General features: G+C 38.7%; 2 protein-coding genes across 2 annotated transcripts; both read left to right on the top strand.

The window, feature by feature from the left end:
- The first annotated feature begins 394 nt into the window (after positions 1-394).
- Positions 395-10,285, top strand: LOC140921182 (mucolipin-3-like). The gene is made up of 12 exons (XM_073371154.1): positions 395-988; positions 1,804-1,962; positions 2,604-2,763; positions 3,410-3,497; positions 4,037-4,127; positions 4,760-4,862; positions 5,892-6,007; positions 6,976-7,128; positions 7,255-7,356; positions 7,749-7,871; positions 8,919-9,125; positions 9,480-10,285. The coding sequence occupies exons 1-12, from the start codon at positions 656-658 to the stop codon at positions 9,606-9,608; spliced, it is 1,764 nt and encodes a 587-aa protein (XP_073227255.1). The 5' UTR covers positions 395-655; the 3' UTR covers positions 9,609-10,285.
- A 1,027-nt stretch (positions 10,286-11,312) lies between these two features.
- On the top strand, positions 11,313-21,942 carry LOC140921287 (spindle assembly abnormal protein 6 homolog). Its single transcript, XM_073371276.1, has 19 exons — positions 11,313-11,377; positions 11,459-11,516; positions 11,731-11,810; positions 11,908-12,012; positions 14,532-14,700; positions 15,339-15,416; positions 16,108-16,227; positions 16,320-16,388; positions 16,473-16,520; positions 16,865-16,939; positions 17,326-17,472; positions 17,839-17,976; positions 18,364-18,417; positions 18,756-18,809; positions 18,912-18,983; positions 19,428-19,509; positions 20,298-20,419; positions 20,505-20,579; positions 21,368-21,942. Exons 1-19 carry the CDS (start codon positions 11,316-11,318, stop codon positions 21,653-21,655), a joined length of 1,896 nt encoding a protein of 631 aa, XP_073227377.1. The 5' UTR covers positions 11,313-11,315; the 3' UTR covers positions 21,656-21,942.
- The last annotated feature ends 2,299 nt before the right edge of the window (positions 21,943-24,241 follow it).

The raw sequence follows: 24,241 nt of genomic DNA, 5'->3' as shown, positions 1-24,241 counted from the left end.
GTTACAGAAACGATAGGTTTTTTTTCCAATACAAATCCTTATATTTTGAATGTTGCGCAACAATGCCGATGCTCGCCAATGCTCATATTTCGAGCTTGGGCTACCTGTGGTAAGTGCAATGTTTGAGTTTTGTTTTTGCAATTTTTGAGAGGTTTTTATCTGTTAAAGCAAAATAACCAAAACGCAAGAACAATTTTGCCTATAATTTGCTTCGAATACGAGCTAATTTGGGGCCACAAAGGTCGACGTAATGTAAGCGTAAACTTTGGCGTGAAACTGCCTTCCTCCCGTCCTTTCCCACTCCTCCTCCAATACTCCCCTAGTCCTCCCCTAGAAGCAGCATACTTAGGCGCGCAATGAGCTCTGGGATATCTTCCTACGGCCATTACAAAAATTTCTTTCGCTGCGTGAAATGATGACAACTGTGGGAGAGCAGGAAAGTAGGTTATTATAGAGACGAAAAATAAACTACTGCCTGGAAATTACGAGCTGACCTGCATTATCATCAAATAGTGTAACCTGTGATGAAACAATGAAGTGAAATAACGATCTGCTTGGAAGAGAAACCAGATACGGGCAGCAGCAAGTCACTGGTCACAAGACTAAAGGAAAACGAAATAACTTTGTGATTGCTGCCTTTGATCGTGGTGTCTAAATGGCCAGTCGAGTCGTTCTACCAGCAGTTTCTTCTAGAAATGCAAGACATTTGGCTCGCTCTTACAACGAGAGCAGTTTAGCGAGCTTCGACGACTACACAGAGCCGCTCTTGGACCAGCGAGGAAGCGCCTCGAGCTTTAACACCTCTGTACATTACCAGTCGATTTATGACTCTACGGAGTTCTCAGGGAGTCTCAGAAATCGCCAGGAAGTCATGCGGAAACGGTTAAAATTACATTTCATGACACCTTTGCAAAAGTACAAACATCGAGGGAGAAAACCTTGGAAGCTTTTGCTTCAATTTCTCAAGTTGATAATGGTCACTGTGCAGGTATAAAACGGTGGATAACGCTAGCTATACACTAGATAAATCTCTATCCAGTAGATAACGTAATTGGTTTCCCTAATTCATTTCCGTGGGGTAGAGATTTATCCAGTGGATTGCTGGTTTGCACGTGTTGTCACGGCAGCCATGTTGGTGGTCAAGAACAAAAGCATTTCTCTGCACTGGGAACCAAACTCTATTTTCGTGGAGATTCTTCAAGAAAAAATGCTATTGTATTGAACCCCAACATGGCCGCCTTATAATGTGTTTGCAAACCAAGAATAGTACTATGTAGCATTTGAACAACTTGGACCCGTTGAATACGCAAGAAAGATGTTTTTTCACTCGTTAGTGTCACAGGTGGTACAGAGGAAAAATCCAAGTTATCCCAGCAGGAGTCAAACCTATTATCTTCGGGGCCCGGTTGTTCAAACGTTAGATAGCGCCATCCACTGGATAAATCACTATCCAATGGATAAATATTTGGGAAACTCACTGGGTTATCCACACGATAGAGATTTATCCAGTGGATAGTATTATCCACCTCTTTTTAACTACCGGGGCCAGGTTACTTCTCCAGATGTTCTACCACTGAGCTTCAGAAGACTTGTGGGAGCTTAGGTCACTAAACTAGGTTCATGTCATCTTTCTCAAAAATCATCTTGTCAATTTCTATAAGCAACCAGTCAGTAATCCCTTGCATCTACCAGAAATTTAAAGATTTTTTGGTTTTGTATTGATTTTATTTATTAAATGATTACAAGAGATTTGGGTATATATTTAATAATAAGTAACACACATTATTTTTTTTATTTTGGTAGGTTTTCTTGTTTGCATCAGAGTTTTTCTCTGTTGTAAGCTTCTTAGATGATAGTGAACAAGCCTTTGACTACTTGTTTCTTGTTGATTCCAATGACTCAAATTATGCCATCTACACAAAAGATCAGTTCTACAATCAAGTGCATCACTCAGTGAGACAGGTAAGTTCGAAATGAGGGGTCAAAGGGGCTGTTACAGATGTGCCAGAGGCTGCTAAATATGAAAGCCAAGTTCTGTACATCAACATGTACAGTTGAAAAATCTAAGGGTGACAAAAATTAATGTGAGAAATAGTACAGTCATGTTACCCTGTTATTGGCACAGTTAATTAGTTTTTGTCCTTCTGTGTGAGAGGGGCCTGTGTGCAATTCGCAGCTGTGACTTAAAAACCCTTGTTTTGATTTCTTTCTTTCCTTGTAGCCTTAATGGTGCATTGATGTTAAGAAGGGGGCAAAATGAGCTTTTTCCTGTAGGCCTTAGGTTTGGTAGCCAGGTGAAGTCTAAAATAGAGAGATTTAAAAGTGTCTCAATATAACACCAAACTGTGAAGATCATTATAAAATGGTCATCTCTTCTGTTTGCCACTGGCTTTTCCCGCAAACATGTTGCTTAACCTAGGTCTGTATTCTAGCAAGGCCTGGTGGCCCCTGACACCTTCCTTTGCTCTTGGGCGACTAGGAAATCTTAGGTTTTCCACAGGATTCCACAGGCTCACTTCAATTTTTCCAACTGCACAACCTCCATGTTATCCTCTCCTTTGTTCTGATCTCAACCAACTACTTTTGTCCCATTCATTTTTCAGTACTATGATATCCGAAAAATTGCCATTGGAACTTTTGGTTTTTTTCCAATGTCCATGGAGGAGAGACCTGGTCCTATGTTAATGTGTGTATATAAGTATAACATCAGTCATGTGAACGCAGAAGAGGAGACATATGAACTTAGCCGACAAACAGATTACTGTATCCTTAAAAAAATAATATAGGCTTAGAGAGGGCACCACAAAAGTGCTGTCCAATTACCTAAGGCTATTGTAGCGACCTTTTGTGGCTAGCATGTTTTAATCAAAATAATAATCATGAGTAGTTGTCTGATGAGCAAGCAGCAATTAGAGGGCGGTCATTTAAGGCTGATAGCTGGGCATTTCTCCTGGCCACTACAAACATGACTTTGGCTGCTTTCCTTGGAAAATGAAAGAAAAAAAAAAACAGAAGAAATCCTTAGCTGTTTGATTTCCCACCTGCTTGTTGTATTTACCTGACAAATAACAGTCCTTCATTATTAAGGTAAAGTACATGAAAGTGATACAAAGGGCTGGTAGGCCTGTGCTTCATGAGAAGCTTGCCCTAAAGGATACTTGAGTTTTTTAATTTTCACTTCAGGCTGTTAGCGATGATGAGCATTACTATATTTGTACAAAGTGTATATGAGTTTCTTTTTGGGAAGAACAGATTTTTCTTGGTTTTGTAGCTTTGGTCCAATTTCTCAGGCAAACTCTTTAAGTCAATAGAACCCAAGAAACTTTGTGCTTTATAATTATATTTATGTATTGTTGTGTTTCACAGTTTGTGAAGTGTTACGTAATTTGTCCTTTACTCATGGGTGTAGTTTGTAAAGATTTGAATCTCTCTAAGGAATCAGTTAACAACATTACTCATTTTGTTGAAACAAACATGTTGCCAGAATCATTTGAAAGGTACAGTACTTGTATGTAGTTTCATTGATATCTTCATTGAAACTTATAATCATGTAACTCATCAATGTTTTTTTGATGACCTCAGTTGATTTGCTTGAGTTTAAAACAGTCCTGTGAGTCAAAGGAATGATTATATATCTAATCATAACTAAAACCAAATTCTCAAATCTAATTGGCTCCCAACTATCCTGATTTTAGTACTAATAAGACAGTATGTGTCATGCCTGTAATTGGACTCTATGGCCGTCCCACATGCACTTAAATGGCTTTTTTTTCATTACTAGCGAGAAAGCTCTCGCAATTTCTTGTGTCTTAAGTTTAAAAAAGCCTAAAATATCGCAAATTTTGCTATAGTTATGATTAATTGATATCAGAACTTTGTTTCCTCCAGTTCGGTCTGTAATCTTATCAGACTCGTGATTAAACAAATCAGACTCTTACTATGCGGTCATCCAATTGTGTTAAATCACTTGTATGATTTCAGACCGAATTGTATTCCACTCAGTCCTATAATTACCATTAAATTAATATTTTTACAGTATTATCAGTGTCACATTGATGGCTAATGTGAGCTCTGTTCATTTGCGAAAGTCTCCAAGGAATCCAGCCTGCTACTTGTTCAATGTCACAGTAAGTAAAAAAATACCAAAGTTTTTCATTCTTGTGATTAAATAAATTGGACTCCTGTTAAGTGGTTGTCCTATTTTTGTGTTAATCACTGTTTATCATTACAGACTGAATTGTAGTTTACTCTGTTACTCAGTCCTGTTACCATGATTACCGTCTCCTGTCTTGTTTTCTCTGCCGTCCTATTGCACAAGCTCACCATTTACAGACATTCATCAACCCTTTAAGTCCCAATAGTGACCAACATCAATTTTCTCCTAACAATATCCATAGATTGTCAAGTGCAACATCTATGAGAATTAATCAAATGATCACAAAGAGAAGAATCTCTGATCTTTTATCAATTTCTCCCAACTAATTCTGTAAGGAAATGTATAGAGAACAGTTTGGAGAATTTGTTTGTGGATATTAGGGCTTAAAGGGTTAATAGAAGCATGTTGCCTTTTTTTACTGCCAAAATAATGCTGCTGATCAACACCTTATATCTCATTATAATCTTCATACAAATTACTCTGTGCAGAAAGATGAGGAGACTAATGAACTTCATTAACCAAAAAGAACAAGATTCACTGGAAACTTTGTGACTTCAGCTTAGTCAACTTAAGCTGATTTGATTGTTCATTTTCACTGTACAGATACAGTTTGATAATAGTAATCATGATGGAAGAGTACCAGTCATTTTGAACTCAGAAGGAAGCACAGTGGAATGCAAAGCTAATTCTACAGTCAGCACAGAGGGTATCTTTTAAGACTTGCTGAATTTTTAATGTATTAACACTGAAAATGCAATTGACTATTTTTATTCGGAGGTGAAGGCTCTTTCAAAATATTCTCCTGTAATGTTACATCTTTCTCCTGCTACTAGAATTCTTAGTGAAAACCCCGAAAATGGCAAAGGAATGAATTGTAAATTATATTATATATTATGATTTTAACAAAAGGAAAGTAAAGTACATAATGTAATGAAAGCTAGCACACTTTCTTGATGGGGTTTGCTTATCATTTGCCTTACCTCAGTCAGCAATGCTTTTGACATCGTACTGATGGTCTTCTTGATTTGCTAGACTGGAATGTCAGAGGCACTGGTGTTACTACTGCTACTGTTTAACTTTCTTTTTGCTCAGTTACATGTATCTTTTTTGCCAGCCAACATCTGCATGTCAGTAAAAGCTATGTGTGTTCATAGCACCAGGGAACATTGCTAATATGCAGAATTGCTAAGGGACTGTAAAAATGTTTTGTTATAATGAGGGTGCATAATATCAGTTTTTTGTTCAACGTGTTTAACTGAAACTAGGGAGAAAAGAAAATATGGGGTTGGCTTTATTGGGATTTCGGAGTAGTACATGTCATTTACACCTACACATTGTAGCAAGTCTTCAACAGAAGAATGTTTTAAGAAAAACAGCTGATTCAACTTATTGAATGTTGGTTGAGAGGAAGTTCAGTACGCCTGAACTCTTTCAGTATAATGATGACTATTATAGCACAGAAGCTTTCATGTAAGGTATAGTCGCAACCACAGGACGAGGACGAGGACTTCATCCTCATACTTAAAATTTAGAACAGATTACAATGTCTTGATAGCTGACTGATGTTGAAGTGAAAGCTGGGTTAAACCCCAAGTTTTTATGCAGCCTATTCCTTTTTGTTTACTTGCCTGTTGTATTGAGACACTTTCACTGTACAGGGTCATCAGTCTGGTAACTGCTTCTTTGGAAATAATTATTCATTAATTATGACTATTATATATTTTTCTTTTCTTAGATTATCAAACATCCAGAACTTTCCTTATATTTGCTGATATTCTAACTATTTTGTTATGTGTACTCTCAATGGCCCTTTGTTCACGCTCTCTCTTTAGACAACTCAAGCTTGTTAAGGTAAAGTAAAATCTGACAGTAACTGTGCCTTGCTTTTTTTTAAGGACACATTACAAATGTGACTTAATTACCAGTGAAACATCTAGGAGCTTCTAAGAACTTCTTTTATTATATAGATACTGATGAAATACCAGGATTTTTCCTTTACTAAAAAATCATATCTTCATCGTGCGCAGTGAAGATACTATTTTTATCTTTCACCTGTGAGGATATTGGTGTCGCCATGGTTACTAACATGATTATTCGCTGCTTCATTAGAATTTTGACTTTTTGGAACAGAAAATATAAGTATTGTTGTCTTTATTTCTTCTTTATAACTTTATATCCGAGTTTTATAACATTTTTGTGACAGGCATTTTGCAATAGGTGACCACTTTAATTGCACTATCTTGCTGTTTGGAAAATGAACAAAAAAAGTTGTGTTTTATGTAGGAATTCCATCAGTATCTATAAAATAAACAGAACCTTACATGGCTGCTTGGGGATACGAATTTTATCTTCTCGTGCTGAAAGTATCTCTCACTTGTTCGCTTCGCTCACTCGTGAGAGATACTTTCAGCACTTGAAGATAAAATTCGTATCCCCAAGCAGCCATGTAATATCCTCTATTTCACATGTTTGTGCATATCAGTACGATGTTCTGGTTTTTCAGTAGAGTAGGAAGCACAACTACCTGAGAAAACCAAAACTTTAAATAACAAATAGAGCATTAGAGAAAGAACTTGACCAATAATAAACCCAACCAATATACATGTATGACATCCTAGGCCACAATGTTGGAAGGAGAGTGCCTTCACCACTGTGTCAGCCTTGCACTTCTATAATAACAATGTAATATTGGTCAGAATTGTTAAGCTCTTTAAGAACAGTTACAAAGTACAAGGTATCTGTGCAGTTCTTAATCTATTATTATTTCGCAGCTTTTGTTTGAATAGTGACTGAAGCTTTTATGGTTGTTACTTTCGCAGGCAACGCGTAGATTCTTCAATCATGAGCTTCAAGATCACCTGTCCTACTGGGATACTTTGGATCTGCTCAACCTATGGTTTGTGTTGATTGTCATCAGCGACGGCTGTGCAGTCATTGGATCTATAATAAAGATGACAATTGACATGAATCTCGTAAGATATAATTTTTGCATATGGAGTAAACTTCTGGTTGAGTTTAATGTGTGTTTTGCTTGCTATTTGAAAATACTTTAAACAAGCTTTAAGGATAACTCTGTCTCTTGTGATATTTTTTAACAGGTTGAAGATGAATATGCAGTTTGTAGCATGTTCCTTGGTACTGCAGTGTTGTTAACTTGGTCAGGGCTGTTGAGATATCTGGGACATTTCAAGAAGTACAACGTAAGTTTGTACCAAAAAAAAACTGCATTATTGCGCAGTAGCTTTGATTTGAATGCACAAAGTGTAGGATTTTATCCACAAACTTAAAAAGTCAGAACCACTTTGTTAAGAATAATATTATTTTAAACTGCACTACAGGAAATTATTGCTCAGTAGATATAATTTTGACCCCCACTTGGTCTAAAATAGGGTGAGATTTTGAGTGTTCTTTTACCAGCGTCTAGAAAAAGGTATGTATGTATCATCCATCTCTTGATAACAGATGATTAGGGTGGGGAACTCATATATTTTGGTTCAAAATGAAGTAAGGCTTACCCCCTAACCCTTCCCAAAATTTCCAAGGTCGCATTAAAACGTCTGGTTTGTTCTTATTGTTTGTGTTTAACATTTAGATTTTGCTAGTAACGTTGAAAGCGTCGGCTCCCAGCGTGCTTCGTTTCTGTGTCTGTGGTTCATTGCTGTATTTTGGATATCTGTTTTGTGGATGGATTGTTTTAGGACCTTATCATGTTAAGGTATGGTGATACTGTATTTATCTTTGGAATTAACCCCTTGAAATGGCTTAGGGTGATTCGCTTGTAGTTTATTCTTTAAACATGTTAAAACATGGCCTGCGCCATAGCCGAAAATAAACTCTGGTTAAGTCCATCTGTGAAACAGTTCAGAAATCCTTGTTCTGGCCCCCACCTGTGTATAAGGATTTGCTTTACACTGTAACACGCCATGATTGGTCTGTTAAAAGAGCTATTGTCAATTTGGCAATCAGGATGATTGGCAAACGCACTGATGATGAAACGCACTAGAATAACAGTATTCATACATAATAAGGAGAAAAGGTTATGAGAATTGAAAAACTGATCACCTATAGGAAAATGCTTTGATCATTAATCAAAATTCTCTCAACTAATTCTTTTAAGAAATGTATGGAGATTAGTTTAGAGAATCTATATATTGCGGTATTCCTAACTAAACTTGGTCCGACTTACATTTCCGAACTTGTATCACCGAAAGACACAGGGGGTAGGTACTATCTTAGATCAAGTAACGGCAAACTTCTTAACATTCCACCATGCAAGTCTCTTTCCACGCTTGGTGATCGATCTTTTTATATGGCTGCCCTAAATTATGGAACGATCTTCCCCTTTTTATTAGAAATATATCTTCAGTTAATGCTTTCAAGAAGGCTCTTAAAACTCATTTATTTCAGAAGGCGTTTCCCAGCTAATTTATTGTTTTTATTCTCTTTATTAAGAAGGATTTGTATATAGGATTTTAAAGATTAATTTTTATTTTTAAATTGTTATTTTTACTAATTTTTAGGAACGATCTGTAAATTTTGTTTTTGGAATATGTACTAGGATTTTAGGATTTTGTTGAGTCAATGTTATGCGCAGATGAAAATTTCTTTCCCTGGATTGATATTTACGCAATACAATTCAATAAATATTATTATTATTATTCCTACCTGCGCTTGAGGTTGAAAGTGGAATACGCCATATACCAGCGCTGTAAGAATGGCAAATTCTCAGTGTTGCTGATTCTTTTGTTTTTCACTCTTTTAGTTCCGAAATCTGTGGACTGTCTCAGAATGCATGTTTTCGCTAATTAATGGTGATGATATGTTCATGACGTTTGCTGAGATGGACCAGAAGAGTTATGCTGTGTGGGTGTTTAGCAAAATCTACCTTTACACCTTCATCTCACTTTTCATCTACGTGGTGCTTAGCTTGTTCATTGGTATCATTAGTGATACCTATGAGAGAATCAAGGTATGAGTCATTCTTTGGTTTGCTTTTATACATTGTGATTGGCTAAAAAAATCTCTTGCCATTTTCTTAACCAATCAGAAGTCATGTCAAAACATTAGCTGCACTGTAGTCGTAGCCTCACATTTATCTTGAGTACGGAAATTTCCCGCGGCTTTAACTACACGCATTGCGTCTGTTACGCGGGAAATCAGCTGATTGGTTTGTTGCTCACAAACACGAGACTCCTTTAAACTTTGTGCGTTCCCATTGTTATGTCTCACTGTCAAGAAGAACGCTCACGCGCGTAGTTATATTTTTCGTGAGGTAAAAGACCGTTACGTTGTTGGCTCGGTTTAATCACAACTTTTCTTTCAGGACTGGGGACACCCTCCTTGTACAAAGTTACAAAGATTTGTCCACGGTAACAACTGTCAGCGGTGTCAAACTGAGTACAGAGATGAAGAACAGGAAAACGATCTTGCTTCTGGGAGCGTCACGGACTAAAAAAATAATTGATCGCTCGGAGGACTGTTTCAGAATAGTATAATTAGTTCCTTGACTACCGTAAAATTCCGAAAATAAGCCCCAGGGCTTATATTTTTCAAAGGCTCTTTTTGAGGGGCTTATATCGATCATAGTCTGACTAAGATCAAGCAAAAAATTCCAATATTGATGTACCTGATTTTTGTGGATATCGAGAGGGTCAGACATTATTACTTATATCGTTGTAAGTATAAAGCAAAGAATCATTAACATCTATTGAAGGCTATGGCCAACAAAGATAAATTCTCCTTGTATTTTAGCAATTTCTCGATACCAATTCTATGGAAATTTCTAGCCAAAGGAAAGGAGAATTTCAGTTTGTGATGTTTAAAAATTTTTTGGGCAGCAAAATTACTTTCCAGGCAAGCACCTTAGCAGATTTTCTATACAATGGGAATTTCAGGTTTGCTTCGAGTTCGTATCCAACTCGATTGTACATAACACTATCACATGTGTATATAAACTTATACGGATGGGAAGAATGATGAAAAAACTATTTTTTCAGCCGTAATTGAACCCAATTGTACAAAGGCAAATCAATGGAATCAGTATTTAATTCTACGTGAAAAATGGTACTTGCATGTAAAGAAAAGATATAGAGGGTTGACAGAGGTTAATAAAAATGCAGACATTTTTGACATCTTTCGACTCAAATTTTGTTTTCCCCTTCTGACATCCGTTAAACATGTTCAAAGTTAATTTTAAGATGCAGTTAGGGTAAATTAACCCATAGAAGAACGAAAAGAACTTGTAAGGCTCAAATTTGGAGGCATATTGTGGTGCATACTACCCCTTACCTCACCCCGTGACAGTTCCCCCCGGTTTTGTCACGCCACACTTCTCGATCCTCTTTGACGAAAAATATCGGTTGCCGTGAAGACGATGCACTCACGTAGATTTTAAACGGATACGTTGGTGTACATAATTTTCATTTATAACAGTTTATTGGGGCGTCCGCGTGGGGACAGACTGAGGTTACAGTTTTGGTGTCATTTATGGGGCTATGTTATTTAAAACACTTGTGAAGGCAAAACCACAACGACGAACCAGTGACGATGTGGCCATGTCGGTGGGAAACTGCCCACCCACCCCTCTCCTAAGCCAACGTTAACACTTTCTTCTCACTTACGGCAAAATGTTGTCTTAGGGGAGGGGTAGGTGGGCAGTTTCCCCAGAAAGGCTGTGCACAGACGTTTTTTTCCCCAACCCCACCCCCTTGCGCTTGAAGTCAATAAATCCCCCCTCAGTTTATATTTTCATGCGCGTGCTCGACATCTGTAAAGAGAAAATAGAGGGTCTGTGAACAGGATAAGAATTTGCTTAAAAAAGAGCTTAGTTCCGAGCAGAGAGAGCCGCTTTTGATTTTTGATTGGTAGTTTTCCATGCCCAATTTGACACGCGTGAATGGCTTGTACACTTTCGTCACTGACAGTCTTAAACACAGAGATCGTGTACATCTAACAGATCCTCCCTAATACAATCAGAGAACCCGTAAAATCAGCGAGAATTGATAGCACTATTTGATTCTTTGACTACAAAGTTGTGCTCGTGTAAAGCTTGATACATATCGGCATCGCGAAGAGCTCCTGCAGGACTGGGGGGCTCTGGCACTAGTCCGCCTCTTGAGGCCTGGGAACAGGCGCGAATTTTATTTTCAAGCTTTCCAAGATGGAGGAATTCTTCAACAAGGTAGTGGCAGTCCATTTCAAATCGGCAAGCCACGATGATAGGTACCGTTCTTGGTTATAAGATTTATTAAATCTTACCAAGAGTTTGCATTTATTAGATTGAAGCCCTATTTTTGTTTGCAGACGATCCGCTGTACGCATTAATGTCGCTTTCCGTGCAAGCTCTTCACCATCGAACAAGGTGCCGTATTTTAACGTATGGTTCACTAAACACAGCTTAAGTTAACACATACTCTCATACCTTATAAGTTGTTTAGCTCTCCTTTTTGTGCATTTTCATTACTGGTCGCTTTACTTCATCACGAATTGTGATAGAAAAACATTGCGTTCAACTCGACGCGCATGTTTGGAAGCAACTAAGTTTGCAACTTAAAGCTTTCATGTCTTATTTACAGGAACTGTTCGTCCGAATCACTGATGAAGAGGATTTGTTTTTCCTATACAATTTAGCTCTAGGGGAAAGCGATTTCCATACGTAAGTCAATTACAGTATTGTTTTCTGGCAAAGAATTTGAGCCTATTTGTAGCCCAAAAAGTTTAACAATCACAGCCACTTTTGTTAACTTAAACAGGCTAAAAACTCAACAAGGACTTTTAGTTGACTTCTGTGCCTTCCCGCAAAAATTTGTCGATCTGCTGGAGCTATGCCGTGATGAGGAACAACGTGACCACCCTAAGTAAGTTTGATTTTCTTTATTGGTAAAAGTACATGCATGACAAAAATGAGTCTAAACTTATAAAAATATAAACAAAGCAGAAAAAATTACTTGATACTCTTGTTTGAACTTTTATTAAGCCTATTTATCCCTTTTCTGGCTTTGTTAATGCTCCTTTTCCGAATTAAAAATAAATGCTGAATACCAACATTTACGACTCATTCAGACTAATATGTGCATGCGTAGCAATTTTATACTTTCATACTTTATCAATTTTGTTGCATTTCTTAAATAGTATTATACTCGAAGATATAAGCTCTCTCGAACTATGCTAAATCCGAGTTTAAATAAAGTTATATGTTATGATAAAGGGTTAGCTTCGATCCAGTGTTAATTAAGCAGTAGAAAACGTTTTTGGTGTTTCATGGCCTGATATAAACACAAGAGGGGTTCGGAGAATTGGAGACAGTTAAGCAAACCTGAGACAAAGTCGAGGTTTTGTGTAACTGTCGAGAATTCTCCCAACATCGCGATTGTTTATATCAGGCTATGCAAACACAGGAATAAAGTTTTCTATTTTGCTTTTATAAAATAACTTTCCCAAGAAAAAAAGGAAAACTCTTTGTATGGCACTAATTAAAAGAGAAATTCTTACCAGTCGCAAAGTCTTGTCCACGAAGTCTTGCACGTGTAATCAGTTCTTGTTTTGCAAAAAGATGCTTTCTAAAATACGGACGTTTCTCACCTAAAATGTCAGTTTAAGCAAAAAAAAAATTGACACACCTTCTTCGTAACGATTTTCTAAGGATATGTGTTTCCCATGTACGGAAACACATATCACTAGGAATACGTGTTTCCTAGGTGGGGGAACACATATCACTAGGGATATGTGTTTCTCAGGTAGGGGAACACATATCACTAGGGATATGTGTTTACCAAGTAGGGGAACACATATCACTAGGTATATGTGTTTCCCAGGTAGGGGAACACATATCTCTAGGGATACGTGTTTCCTAGGTGGGGGAGCACATATCACTAGGGATACGTGTTTTCCAGGTGGGGAAACACATATCACTAGGGATATGTTTTTCCCAGGTAAGGAAACACATATCCCTAGTGATATCACTAGGGATATGTGTTTCCCAGGTAGGGGAACACATATCACTAGGGATACGTGTTTCCCAAGTAGGGGAACACATATCACTAGGGATATGTGTTTCCCAGGTAGCGAAACACATATCTCTAGGGATACGTGTTTCCTAGGTGGGGGAGCACATATCACTAGGGATACGTGTTTTCCAGGTGGGGAAACACATATCACTAGGGATATGTGTTTCCCAGGTAAGGAACCACATATCCCTAGTGATATGTATTCCCTTACCTGGGAACACATATCACTAGGGATACGTGTTTCCCAGTTGGGGGAACACGTATCACTAGGGATACGTGTTTCCCTGTTGGGGGAACACGTAGCACTAGGGATATGTGGTTCCCAGGTGGAGGAACACGTATCACTAGGGATATGTGTTTCCCAGGTAGGGGAACGCATATCAGTAGGGATATGTTTCCCACGTTACAGGCGGTAAAAGCTTCAAAGTAGCCGGTGATAGGGCCTGTTGCCGGCGCATTTTGCACAACCCTGTGATTAGCACCCGAAAAGCAAAAGATCTGGAAGCCACAACCATGTTTACATACCCTCATGCAAACACTGCTCTCGGCCAGTCAGAGCGCGGTACGATCTTAGTTATTTTATAAATATTTACAAGTACCAGTTCAAAGTTTCCTGAAATGTGAAAAAAAAAAAAAAGTTGACATATTTGTAAACATCCTCGTCTTGCTAGGATGTGTGAATACATTGTATCTTTATTTCAGATGGAGGCTAACTGCTAACCCTTTAATTATGCTCTTTACGGCCATCATTTTTTTTTGCAGTCATTGTGAGCTAAAAATGTGTCTATTCCTGGCATGCTACCCTCTCCTGGCATTCTCCTGTCATTTCAGACAAAGTGGCAACTGCCCCACCATGAGAATAAACTACTTGACAAATGAGCAGCAAGTATTTGGATATAAGCTAGGGGAGCATGACATGCTTGGAATTGACTGAGATCCCTGTGTACAGTGAAACCTCGATATAATGAAAGACCTAGGTACTGGCGAAATATGTTTGCTTTATCGAGGTTCTTTTTCATATATCTTACTATGAATGGGGTAAAGAAAATCATTCATTATAGCGAGGACTTCGTTATTTAGAGGTTCGTTGTATCGAGATTCCACTGTACCATACATACAATGTATATCTAACCCTTATGCCTGTATTGCTATCTTACCATGGTAATGGCCTTTATCTTTATATGTTGGTTTTCAAGTTCTGATTGTATACACTTTACCCTGTGAGCAGAGGCTCTTCCATTTTTCACTTATCTGGGAAGCTTGAGGGGGCCTCTGCCTGTAGGGTAGATAGTACACTGATGTGCTTGAAATTCCTTGATGTTCTTGACTTGAAAACCCATGGTAAACTTGCTGTTTGTTTTTGAACCTAGGTTTCTGTTACAGTTTGTTGTTGGAAGTGGTTTGGATCAAGGTATTGCTACTCTTCATGTTGTAGAAACCAATCCATTCAAACACTTAACCCACCTGTCACTAAAGTTTCTTCCTGGGTCAGATGCTGAAGTTAAGAAGTATCTTGCAGACTGTCTCAAGCATTTACAGGTAAAACTACATTTATTATAATATCAGGGTTCTTATTAAAGTTTATTAAGTTTTAAAGTAGACAGCTAGGAAGTAAAAGTATTCGGTTTGGCAATCGAGTCCTGAAGGCAATATTTGAGGCTCTCACTCCCTCACTTAACGCTTGTGAGAACTCTGTAATGTGGCTGGCTTCATGAAGTGAGCAAGGTTAAGCAAATTTGTGTCCTGATTAGCTACCCCAACAGGTAATAAAGGTCTCAAGACCTCTGGTTCAGGATTTCCCAATTTGCTCCCACAAGAAAATGTTTTCTTTTAGTCTTATCAGGGCTGGAAAAATGTCCTGTCCCGTCGTCGGGGACAGGTGGATTTTCTTGCTGGGCAGGTAACTTTTAAAGCTTACTTACCCAATAAGCAAGGGTCCAGGCAAATCATCCTGTAACAAAATCATTCACTAAAATGAGTAAGAAGTGGCCCTGGGCGAGAAAAATGTGACAGCTGCTTACACAAGGACAAGCTGGTATTCAAGTTTTTTATAGCCCTGCTTTATGATTAATCAGTCATTGACTCAGCTTGTTTGGTCAAGCTAGATGCATGTATTGGCATAGTAAGAACTTATATCATCATAATATATATGTACGTAACTCCTGCGTCTGTTACAGGATGAAAAGCAGATGCTAGAAAGACGTCTTGCCAGCACAGAGGCTGATCTTCAGCAAAAGCTAAACAGCTGTCAAGAGGTACTTCCTCTTTTCCGTTGGATTGATCATGAAATATCTTGAGAAAGATAAATTTTGCTCTCTATACAGAGGGTCCCCAATAAGGTTTTTCAATCTTGAATCCCGACCCAAGATTTCGAGCAATCCCGTAATCCTGAGGATTATTTTTGGCATCCCACCTTCCGCGCATACTTTCAATCCCGAATCCCGAGCGTCAAATGAGGGAAATCCCGTATCCCGGAAAACCTACTGGGGACCCTCTATACATGTAGTGTTGCAGTAAACATTTTTAGTCGTGTTATATTACATTTCTTTTATTAGGTTTTATGGGGGAAGGTTTGTTTAACTCACTACCACGCAGGGTGTTCATTAGGTATTGGAGATCAGAGAATTCTTCGTTTACTATGCAGAATTCTCCCACTAAAGTTCGGTAGACTATGACTATTTTTTTATTCAGACGTGGAGCCTCTTTAAAAATATTCTCCTGTAACATTACACCTTTCTCCTGCTACTAGAATTCTTTAAAAAATGAAAACTTTGACCAGGTGATTGACATTAGAGTATTGGTTCCTGTTATGTTATTTTGGGGCTTCAAAAGATGTGTGTAATAAAATTTTGTAACCACCATAAAAGAGACAGGAGTTACTTTCTTTTAGAGGGGTTCATCTGCTTTGTATTCCAAAGTTTTAACCTTAATTTTATGTTCATAAAGGTTCTTGCAATCAAAACAAAGGAATTGAACTCAGTACAATCTGATTGCTCTGCAAGATCCTGTCAGATGGAAAACAAACATGCTCAAGAACTGACTACTGAGAGAGAGAAAGCCCTTCAGGTATTGATTTAATTATCAAAATGGTATCTCAGTCTTTGTTTACAAATTGTGCATTTATTTTATTGGTTTTCTTTGGTTTCTTTTGTGTCAAGATGGTCACTGAGAACCAGCAGAAGTTTGAGAAAGAAAAGCGAGAGATTGAACAGAGTCGCCACACACAGGTAATAAAATTAAATTAAAATATGCATTCTTATAAAGGATTTGTTTTTCTCCTGAATCTCTCAAAATATCAATTTTTTTTGTAGATCGTGAAACTTGAAGCCAGACTCAAAGATGAGGAAAATTCCAACCGGGTAACTAACACCAGTTCCTCAAACTTGCGTATCCATTTCTTTCAAATGAGCATAAGAAATTCATGAATAACTCACCTAGCGTCCTGTTAATGAATAAGACATACCTCTAGCAGGTTGTCAAAAGTAGCTGGCTGCTGTCGAAAATCGCCGCCTACAGTGTTCTTGATTAGTATTGGCTGGCTACTCTGCTTAGCATTTCCTTACGGATGGTGTTTTTTACATATGCTCCCACGATGGCTAGTTTTCATTTTCTAGCTGGCACAGTGCCTTTAGTTTACCTGCTATGGATTTACTCATTGATTTTGCAAAAATTGTCTAAGTTATTTTCATGTTTAATACAACAGGACCTTACTCAAAAGAAATACCAGGCAGATTCCTGTATCAGAGACCTGAGGTCAAAGTTGACTGCTCTTGATGAGGTAACTGCCAAGTGAACATCTGAGTTGTAGGGTAGTGACCAGTGAACCCTAACCCTAACCTAACTAAATATATAATAACCTAACCTAACCCTAAACTCAATGTATAATAACCTAACCTAACCTTAACCCTAACCCTAACCTAAATCCAGGAGAGGGGCCCTCCATCATTTTTAGACCACACTGAGGTCCGAGGAGCTGAAAAAAAATTTTTTGAGACTCCCCCCCCCCCCCCCTGCCCCTTATCTCAGGGTCGAAGAAATCATGAATGCATTATTATTATAAGCTTACATGCTTATTACAAGATCTAGGGTAAGATTGTTGAGCACATTAGCAATAACTATTTTGTTGGTTTGCTAAGTTTACTCACGTTTTTTCCTTGGTTACAGGAATGCAAGTATGCTAAGCAAGAACTGCATAAACTTCGACGTGAAAATGGTTCACTTGACTCAGAGAGACATGAAAACAGTAAAACAGTAAGCCAGCTTCAGACAAGAGTGGCTGTACTTGAACAGGAGCTTAGAGACAAGGAACTGGTACTGATAATAGCCTTTTTGTAGAACACGACAAGCGCACCTTAGCAAGAAAAAAACAACAACTTTTCAAAGTTTCGCCTGTGGTAATTAAGTTCCAAAAACCCTCACTTTCAAAAAGTGCAATGGCTTCGCCCTTAATCTCGCTTTGAAACAGAGGCTGGTGGCTATATTCTTTTTGGCGTTGTAGGGGAGGGGTGGGGGAGAGGAGTACAGTACGACTATACCTCGTTTGGATGCAGCGCTAGGCGTTCAACTCAATGGTTCCCGCCGAAATCTTTTTCAATGCCTATAGGAATATTCTTTGACATACATTTATTCCTAAAGCTGAAAGTTATTCCCTTTCCTTTATCTTGTTATCTTGTGAAGGTTATAACACGGACGAACGAGCTAATGGAAAATTCTAGTGAACAGCGCAGAAAACAAGAAAAGATATTGGAAGAAAGGCTCGAACAGATTAACAAGCTTGAAGCGACAGTTAAATCTGTGTCTGCTGAGGTCATCAAGGTATGCCACACACTATTTCTTCACTGTTATTATGATGAACAGTTTTTCTTCATCGCTGATCGATTTTGTAACAAATTTAAGATTAGGCCTGAAACCGATAATTATTGGGTTTGTTTAAGCTCCAGTAAAGGCTTCGCTCAACATTACCCTTAAAAAATGTCCAGGCTGTCCTAATGGAGTTTTCAGTTTTCGGTTTTTTGGGCGATTTTCGAAAAAGGGACAACTCATACTTGGATATTTTTGCTTCCAGGAATGGTGCGCAATGTATGTTGGAATTTCGGGATAACCTAATTAGATTTTACAACTTTACTTTGATTTTGGTTGTTATAAACGTGTCAAAATTCCCTCATGTTGTTAAGATACCCTTTTATTTTTCTTACTCTTCAGGGAAACGAAATAATCCACAGGCTTCAGTCTGAGCTGCGAACCAGCAAATCAAAGGTAAAATATTTTCTTGTAAGAGTTATATAAGACTCCCTCAGATTAGCAGCAAAATAGTTTCCAACATGAGCTTCAAGTAGCTACGATCATACCGTTAAGAAAAAACATCACTAAAACAAGTGGCCTTCCTTTGAATAACTTGTCTTATTCGGCTACTATTAAATGCCCGGGTTGTGAATTGGTTGGAATGGTTAAGGGTGGTACGCAAGAAAAGTTGGAGCGAGTTTGTGCCACCCCACCCAATTATAAGCAAATCTGTTAAAGAAGGCAGCGCAGCGATCTTCACTGTGTCACTCGTTTTGCACAAGATAAAACTTGATCTTTTCATTTTGTTGCAGATGAAACTAAAAAATGTTGTCACCACAAAACAAGAAAAGCTTCTGCTTGAAAAGGTAACTTGTTTTGGTGAAGGGAATTCTTCAAGCCTGAAAATAGGCCCAAGTGGAGTTTATAGCGAGTGTACTTCTTACGACTATGGTATCCTTGTTGTTTAGGAAACAGCCCTTGAAAAATGTCAGCAGGAAAATACCAGCTTACAAACCACTGTGAAAAGTAAAGAGGAGGAGGTATTAAACGTTTACTTTAATATTATTTCACAAGATGCTAATGAAGTAGAAGTTTATATATAAGAAACTGTTTAAATGCAGCAACAACTTATTACGAGGGTTCTTACGAAAAGACGAATAAAGTAACTCCAACAACGCCCAAAAATCAATGGATTCACAAAGCAAAACAACTCCGTGTTCATCACTCTTTTGACACGCTTCTTCTTCGCCGTCTTTGGCATAACTACTGCGTGAAATATCCCAAAGGTTAACACACGGACTACTTTCTTCTCTTCCTGAACGTGAATGCGCAGCGATAACTATAATTCCTTGGTGCCGTTTTCGTTGCCTTCGTTGTCTTAGTAAGCTAATCTTCCAACTCAGCCGTTTATTCCTTTGCACTGTCTTCTGAATCGTTTTTCATTTTAGTGACTTTAAAAATGTTGATTTTAACTGCAAATTTAGGTTAAGAAGCTAACAGAGTCACTTGAAACGACAACAGGGAAACTTGAAGAAAGCAAGCAACTTTTGAAAACCAATGAAAATGGTGAGAAGAACAAAAATTAAAAGAAACTCAGGTACCACAGGGTAAAAGTAGAACAAAGCTAAGCTACTCAGAATGGTGCTGTTTTACGCGTCACGTTTCAGCAGAGACCAATCGAATTTAGAAACGAGAAGAGAACTGGAGCAGAAATGCGTCCCGCAGTTGTTTCTGGGATAGTTACTGGTGACGCGCCGAGCAGCCATTGGCCAATTTTTTTTCCTGTCGCTAGTAAATGTCCCAGAAGTCTTTGCGAACGTTAGCTCGGCCCAGTTTCCTTCTGGTTTCTGAAGTGGCGAATTGACGCTTACGACTGACCTGTCTATATAATAGAACTTATAGAAGTACTGATTTGGTGTATACACTATGCTGGGCATACGCAGTAGGTTGTTCGACAGAAAAGGGAATCGCAGGACCTCAAGATAAGTTAATTAGTGGTTAATTTAAAAGGTGAGGGTGCAATTCGAGATTGATTACAAAATCACGATTCCAATTTAATCTAAAGAGTTAAACTCTACGAAAGGGACGTTCAAATTCAACTAAATGTGTCAACTTCGGAAATCCGAAAGCCGTGCGACACGCCATCTTCGGAAATTTTCGGCAGTTTTTGGATCGATTTCGGACGTTTTTGGATCGCTGACACTTGGGGGACTCTCTTTCGAAGCCATAGACGGAAATCGCTGTTGAACTTTATTTTACGGTCAACCGCCCCGCAAATCCCCTCTGAAGGTTAATCTCAACACATTCTTGTTATTTTAAGGTAACAATTATCAGACTAGTCTGTTTTGTTACAGTAATTAACTGGCTGAACAAGCAAATGAATGATCAGATGATGTCCCAGCAACGACTTGGACCTTTTGAAATGAATACAAAGACCGTGTCTACTCGGAGACCTCCTTTGGCTCCATATAATAAGGTAACCTCTGCTTCGCTTGCGCTTTATACGAGCCCTGCACAATTTGGAGCTATTGTGACTTACTGGTTGATGTTACTGGTTTCAGGTTCCAAGCTCTACTGCTGGATCTAGTTCCACTGTAAACAGAACAGACATTCCTCGTTTTACTGAACCAACTCAGGTAATGTATGACCCAGTCGAGTCCGTATACACTGAGTGACATGTCGCTACAACACTTCCCGGTGACAAATCACTCCGTGTGTACAGGTCGGGCGATAGGTTGCTGCAACAAATCGCTTCGTGTCTACTGGAGAATTTTGTGAAAATCTTTGTCTACACAGCAGAATTTTGTCGCCGTAACAAGTTGCACGAATTCAATCTGATTTCATTTTGTGTGACTCGTTGCGGCGACAAAATTCTGTTGCGGAGACAAAGATTTTCGCAAAAATTTTCCAGCACACACGAAGCGATTTGTCGCTGCAACTTGTCGCCGTGACGTGTTGCTGCAACGTGTTAGCTAGTGTGTTCCTCAGGCCTTAAGTATCATACCGGATTGACTATCACCTGTCCCAAATCGTATAAAGAGAGGTAGAATGGATACAGTCGAATGGACAGGCACTCTTCTCAACTCCCGATATTTTCCAAAACCAAGATGGCTCCTTGAAGAAGGTTTTTAAAAATAAAGTTGCGGCCCTCGAAATACACCCGCGGCACTTAAGACTATGATTTTAACTTTTTACCAATCTGTTTTGTTACCAATTCACTCTTCTTCCCTTTTGGGCCAATTCGCGTAGGGGTTGTTAATTGTGTGCCTTTTTTACTTGTATGAATGTTTCACCAGTCTTGTTCATGTTGAAGATTTCTTTTTTGGTTTGTTAGCCACATCACTATTTAAGATTGGTTGCCTTGGCTTTTAAAGTGATCTCTTAAGTGATACAAATGTAAACAAATGTTCACTTGACTTAACAGGTTTCATACAGCAAGCCAGGACCCCGCCCAGGCCTGCTACCCCATCCAGTAGGGCAGTCAACCCCTAATATACCATCAGGAGCCCTCTCAACAGGGGGTGTCACCCCTCTCAGCCGTCCTCTTACCATAACCGGAAGTAGCAGCATTACAAACAGCAGTGAGCCCATACTTGACGCTAAATACTTCCATCCAACCGGAAGTGGAGCCAACTCTCAGAAGCCTCGACCCGAGCCGCCTCTTATGTCTGCTTATTTCCCTAAACCGCGTGGTGCATTACCTACCACGTGATGTCCACGTGAACAACACGTGAACGTTTTGACGTCTCATTTTAAAAAAAATGACACGAGAAATTTCTGTTTATCTTGTTGAATGAGATATGGCAGATACCGAAAATGACAGGAACATTCTGCAGTATTTAAGACGAACTGACGAAATAAACATTTTTGTGTGAAACATCTAAAATATAACATTATATCCAAAAGCTAACCAACTGCGCGAAAATACCATTAAAGTGTAAGGGATAATGTACAGTTCTTTAACTATGGTTATTCAAACAGTAGCTAGTGTACAAACTCCTTCTTACGTCACTTTGTTTTCTTTTTATACTATAATTTTTTCTCCAGAGATCCTGAGATTTCATACCCATTTTCCAATTCCAGGGCAAGAAACTTTCTTTTCAATTCACTTGTCCCTTGGGACAAGTACAATGTGTATTTTGCTTGTCCGAACCACAAAACTACTTGTCCAAAAATAGACAACCACAACAATACTAAAGGGTAATATATAAACTTCATATTTCATTTTAGCTCGTAGAATTAAAACTAACAGAACTCCACAAATTGAAAAAACATATCTTTTGATACATTTGTTTTAGTCATTGTGTTTATTCAGGCAGTTCGGGAAGTGGCGGTAGAATTTCTTCTTCCTCTTCCTCTCCTTGAGCAGTACATTTTGTTTGTTTCTTCTTGATAAACAACCCAATCGAACTCTTTCTGCCACGCTGGTTGAAACTTTCTTATGTGCTTCGTTTCATACTTTTTCTTGTTATCTTCGCTTTTTTTTCTTTTTGGAATGAACAACATTGCTAGTACCATCATCTGCATCATGTGTTTCCGGTGCTGACCTCTTTAAAAAGCTAGTAAGTGTCGACTGAGACAAAGACATGACGCTTGAAGAAAACCGCTGAAACTCGCTGAAACGTGACTGACAAGCACGTGCGATATCGTGAGCCTGCTATTATGTTGTACAGCAGGACTCACATGGAATTTAATGGCGGCACCTTGCACGACGAAATCAAACACACAACGTAAACAAAATGATATTTTATTTTACTTTCTGTAAGAGCTACTTATTTTTTAGAGCACTTAGGTTATTAATTACGGAAAGAATATTTTATTATATATCCAAAGAAAACAGGTAAGTATAGTTTCTTGACTTTTTTTAAGTTGGACCTCTACAACTCAGTCGTCCATTCGGACAACTGGGATCACGTTTTTCCTTGTCCGAACGGAAAAGTTACCCGTCCCAGACGTTCGGACGACCCAAGTTTCCTGCCCTGAATTCAAAGGGTGCGCGCGTGCCCTCCTGCCAGGTTACCAATCTTTGCCTCTCAGCCCCCCCTCAACTGCTTTTTCTTCGGGGGACTTCTGTCAGTCCCAAATGGAATGAGAATATCGTCAATCCCAAATAACGATATCCTCCAATACTTGAGTTAACCACACAGTTAACCAATGGTATCGCGGGATCCATGTCAGCTTAGAGGGTGTCTCCTGATTACGAGCTCCTTCCAAACGCATCTTTTTGGTATAGAGATCAGCAATGATTTGATTCCAAAAACGTGAATGTAGGCAATATTGCAAAGGTTAAACACGGAACAACAAGCAAGCGTGGTTACGCCATTCGAATCATTCAGTGCTTCGTACACATTGCTGTTGGTATTTTGAACAAAGTGTGCCGCAGGAAAAAGGTACACTGACTGATCTTTCATTAGTCTGGACCTCTTGCGTGTGATCACGATGAAACGAACCTTTGGTGAGTTACAGGTGAATGCATTATAACACAGCTGGAAACCCCGATATAACGAAGTGCCCGCGGAGCACTGAGAGAGAGTGTTTGTTATAACCTAACAGGGGTAGCCTTTAGCTCATACATGCTTCCCACTTATCTTTTTCACTGTTACGAAAAACATCAAGTTCAAAGAACAGAGGAAGAAAGAAAGAAAGAACTCAACACGAGGTAACAAGCTTTATTGAAAAATTTACTTTTTAGTTAAGAAACATGAAATGAAACAGGCCCCAGTTGTTGACAATGTGCATGTATAGTGCGGGCTCAGGATGCTGAGATATCTACTCAGTGGATTACCTGATTGTCGATTAGGGACGGGGGACTGGACCTAGCTATCGTCATTAACAATTCCCTCCTGGAGATACTTTTCTGTTATGACACTTATGACAAGTGTAGAATGGCCTTTTGCTTCACAGGGCTACTTATCCAGTGTTCCAGCCAGAAAATTCTGCTTGAGGGCCAAAGTGGCCCCTACAACCCAGATATTTCAAGAAAGGGCCAATGTACCAGTATCTCTCTAATATGCAAAAGAGAAGAAACAGTTGGAATGAATGAAAATGGCAGTTTATTTGAAGCTGACATGGAGCATCCCTTTTTGTACACAATAGAGGAAATCTTCGGTAATAAAAAAAACAGTACAATGAGAATGTATGCAATAAAAATGATAAGGTTTTTTTTTTTCATTTTATTTTCCGCTCTCCCGTCAAGATCTGCTTCCTTTCGCTTCTTCTGAACTGCTTCGCCTCCATCCACTTTTTCGTTACTTACTGAGAAAAAACTTTTCATAGACCTCGAAGATGCATTTGTCAG

This window comes from Porites lutea, chromosome 12 (genome assembly GCF_958299795.1).
Source record: "Porites lutea chromosome 12, jaPorLute2.1, whole genome shotgun sequence".
Lineage (NCBI taxonomy): Eukaryota > Metazoa > Cnidaria > Anthozoa > Scleractinia > Poritidae > Porites > Porites lutea.
This window is presented reverse-complemented; position numbering and strand designations above follow the sequence as displayed.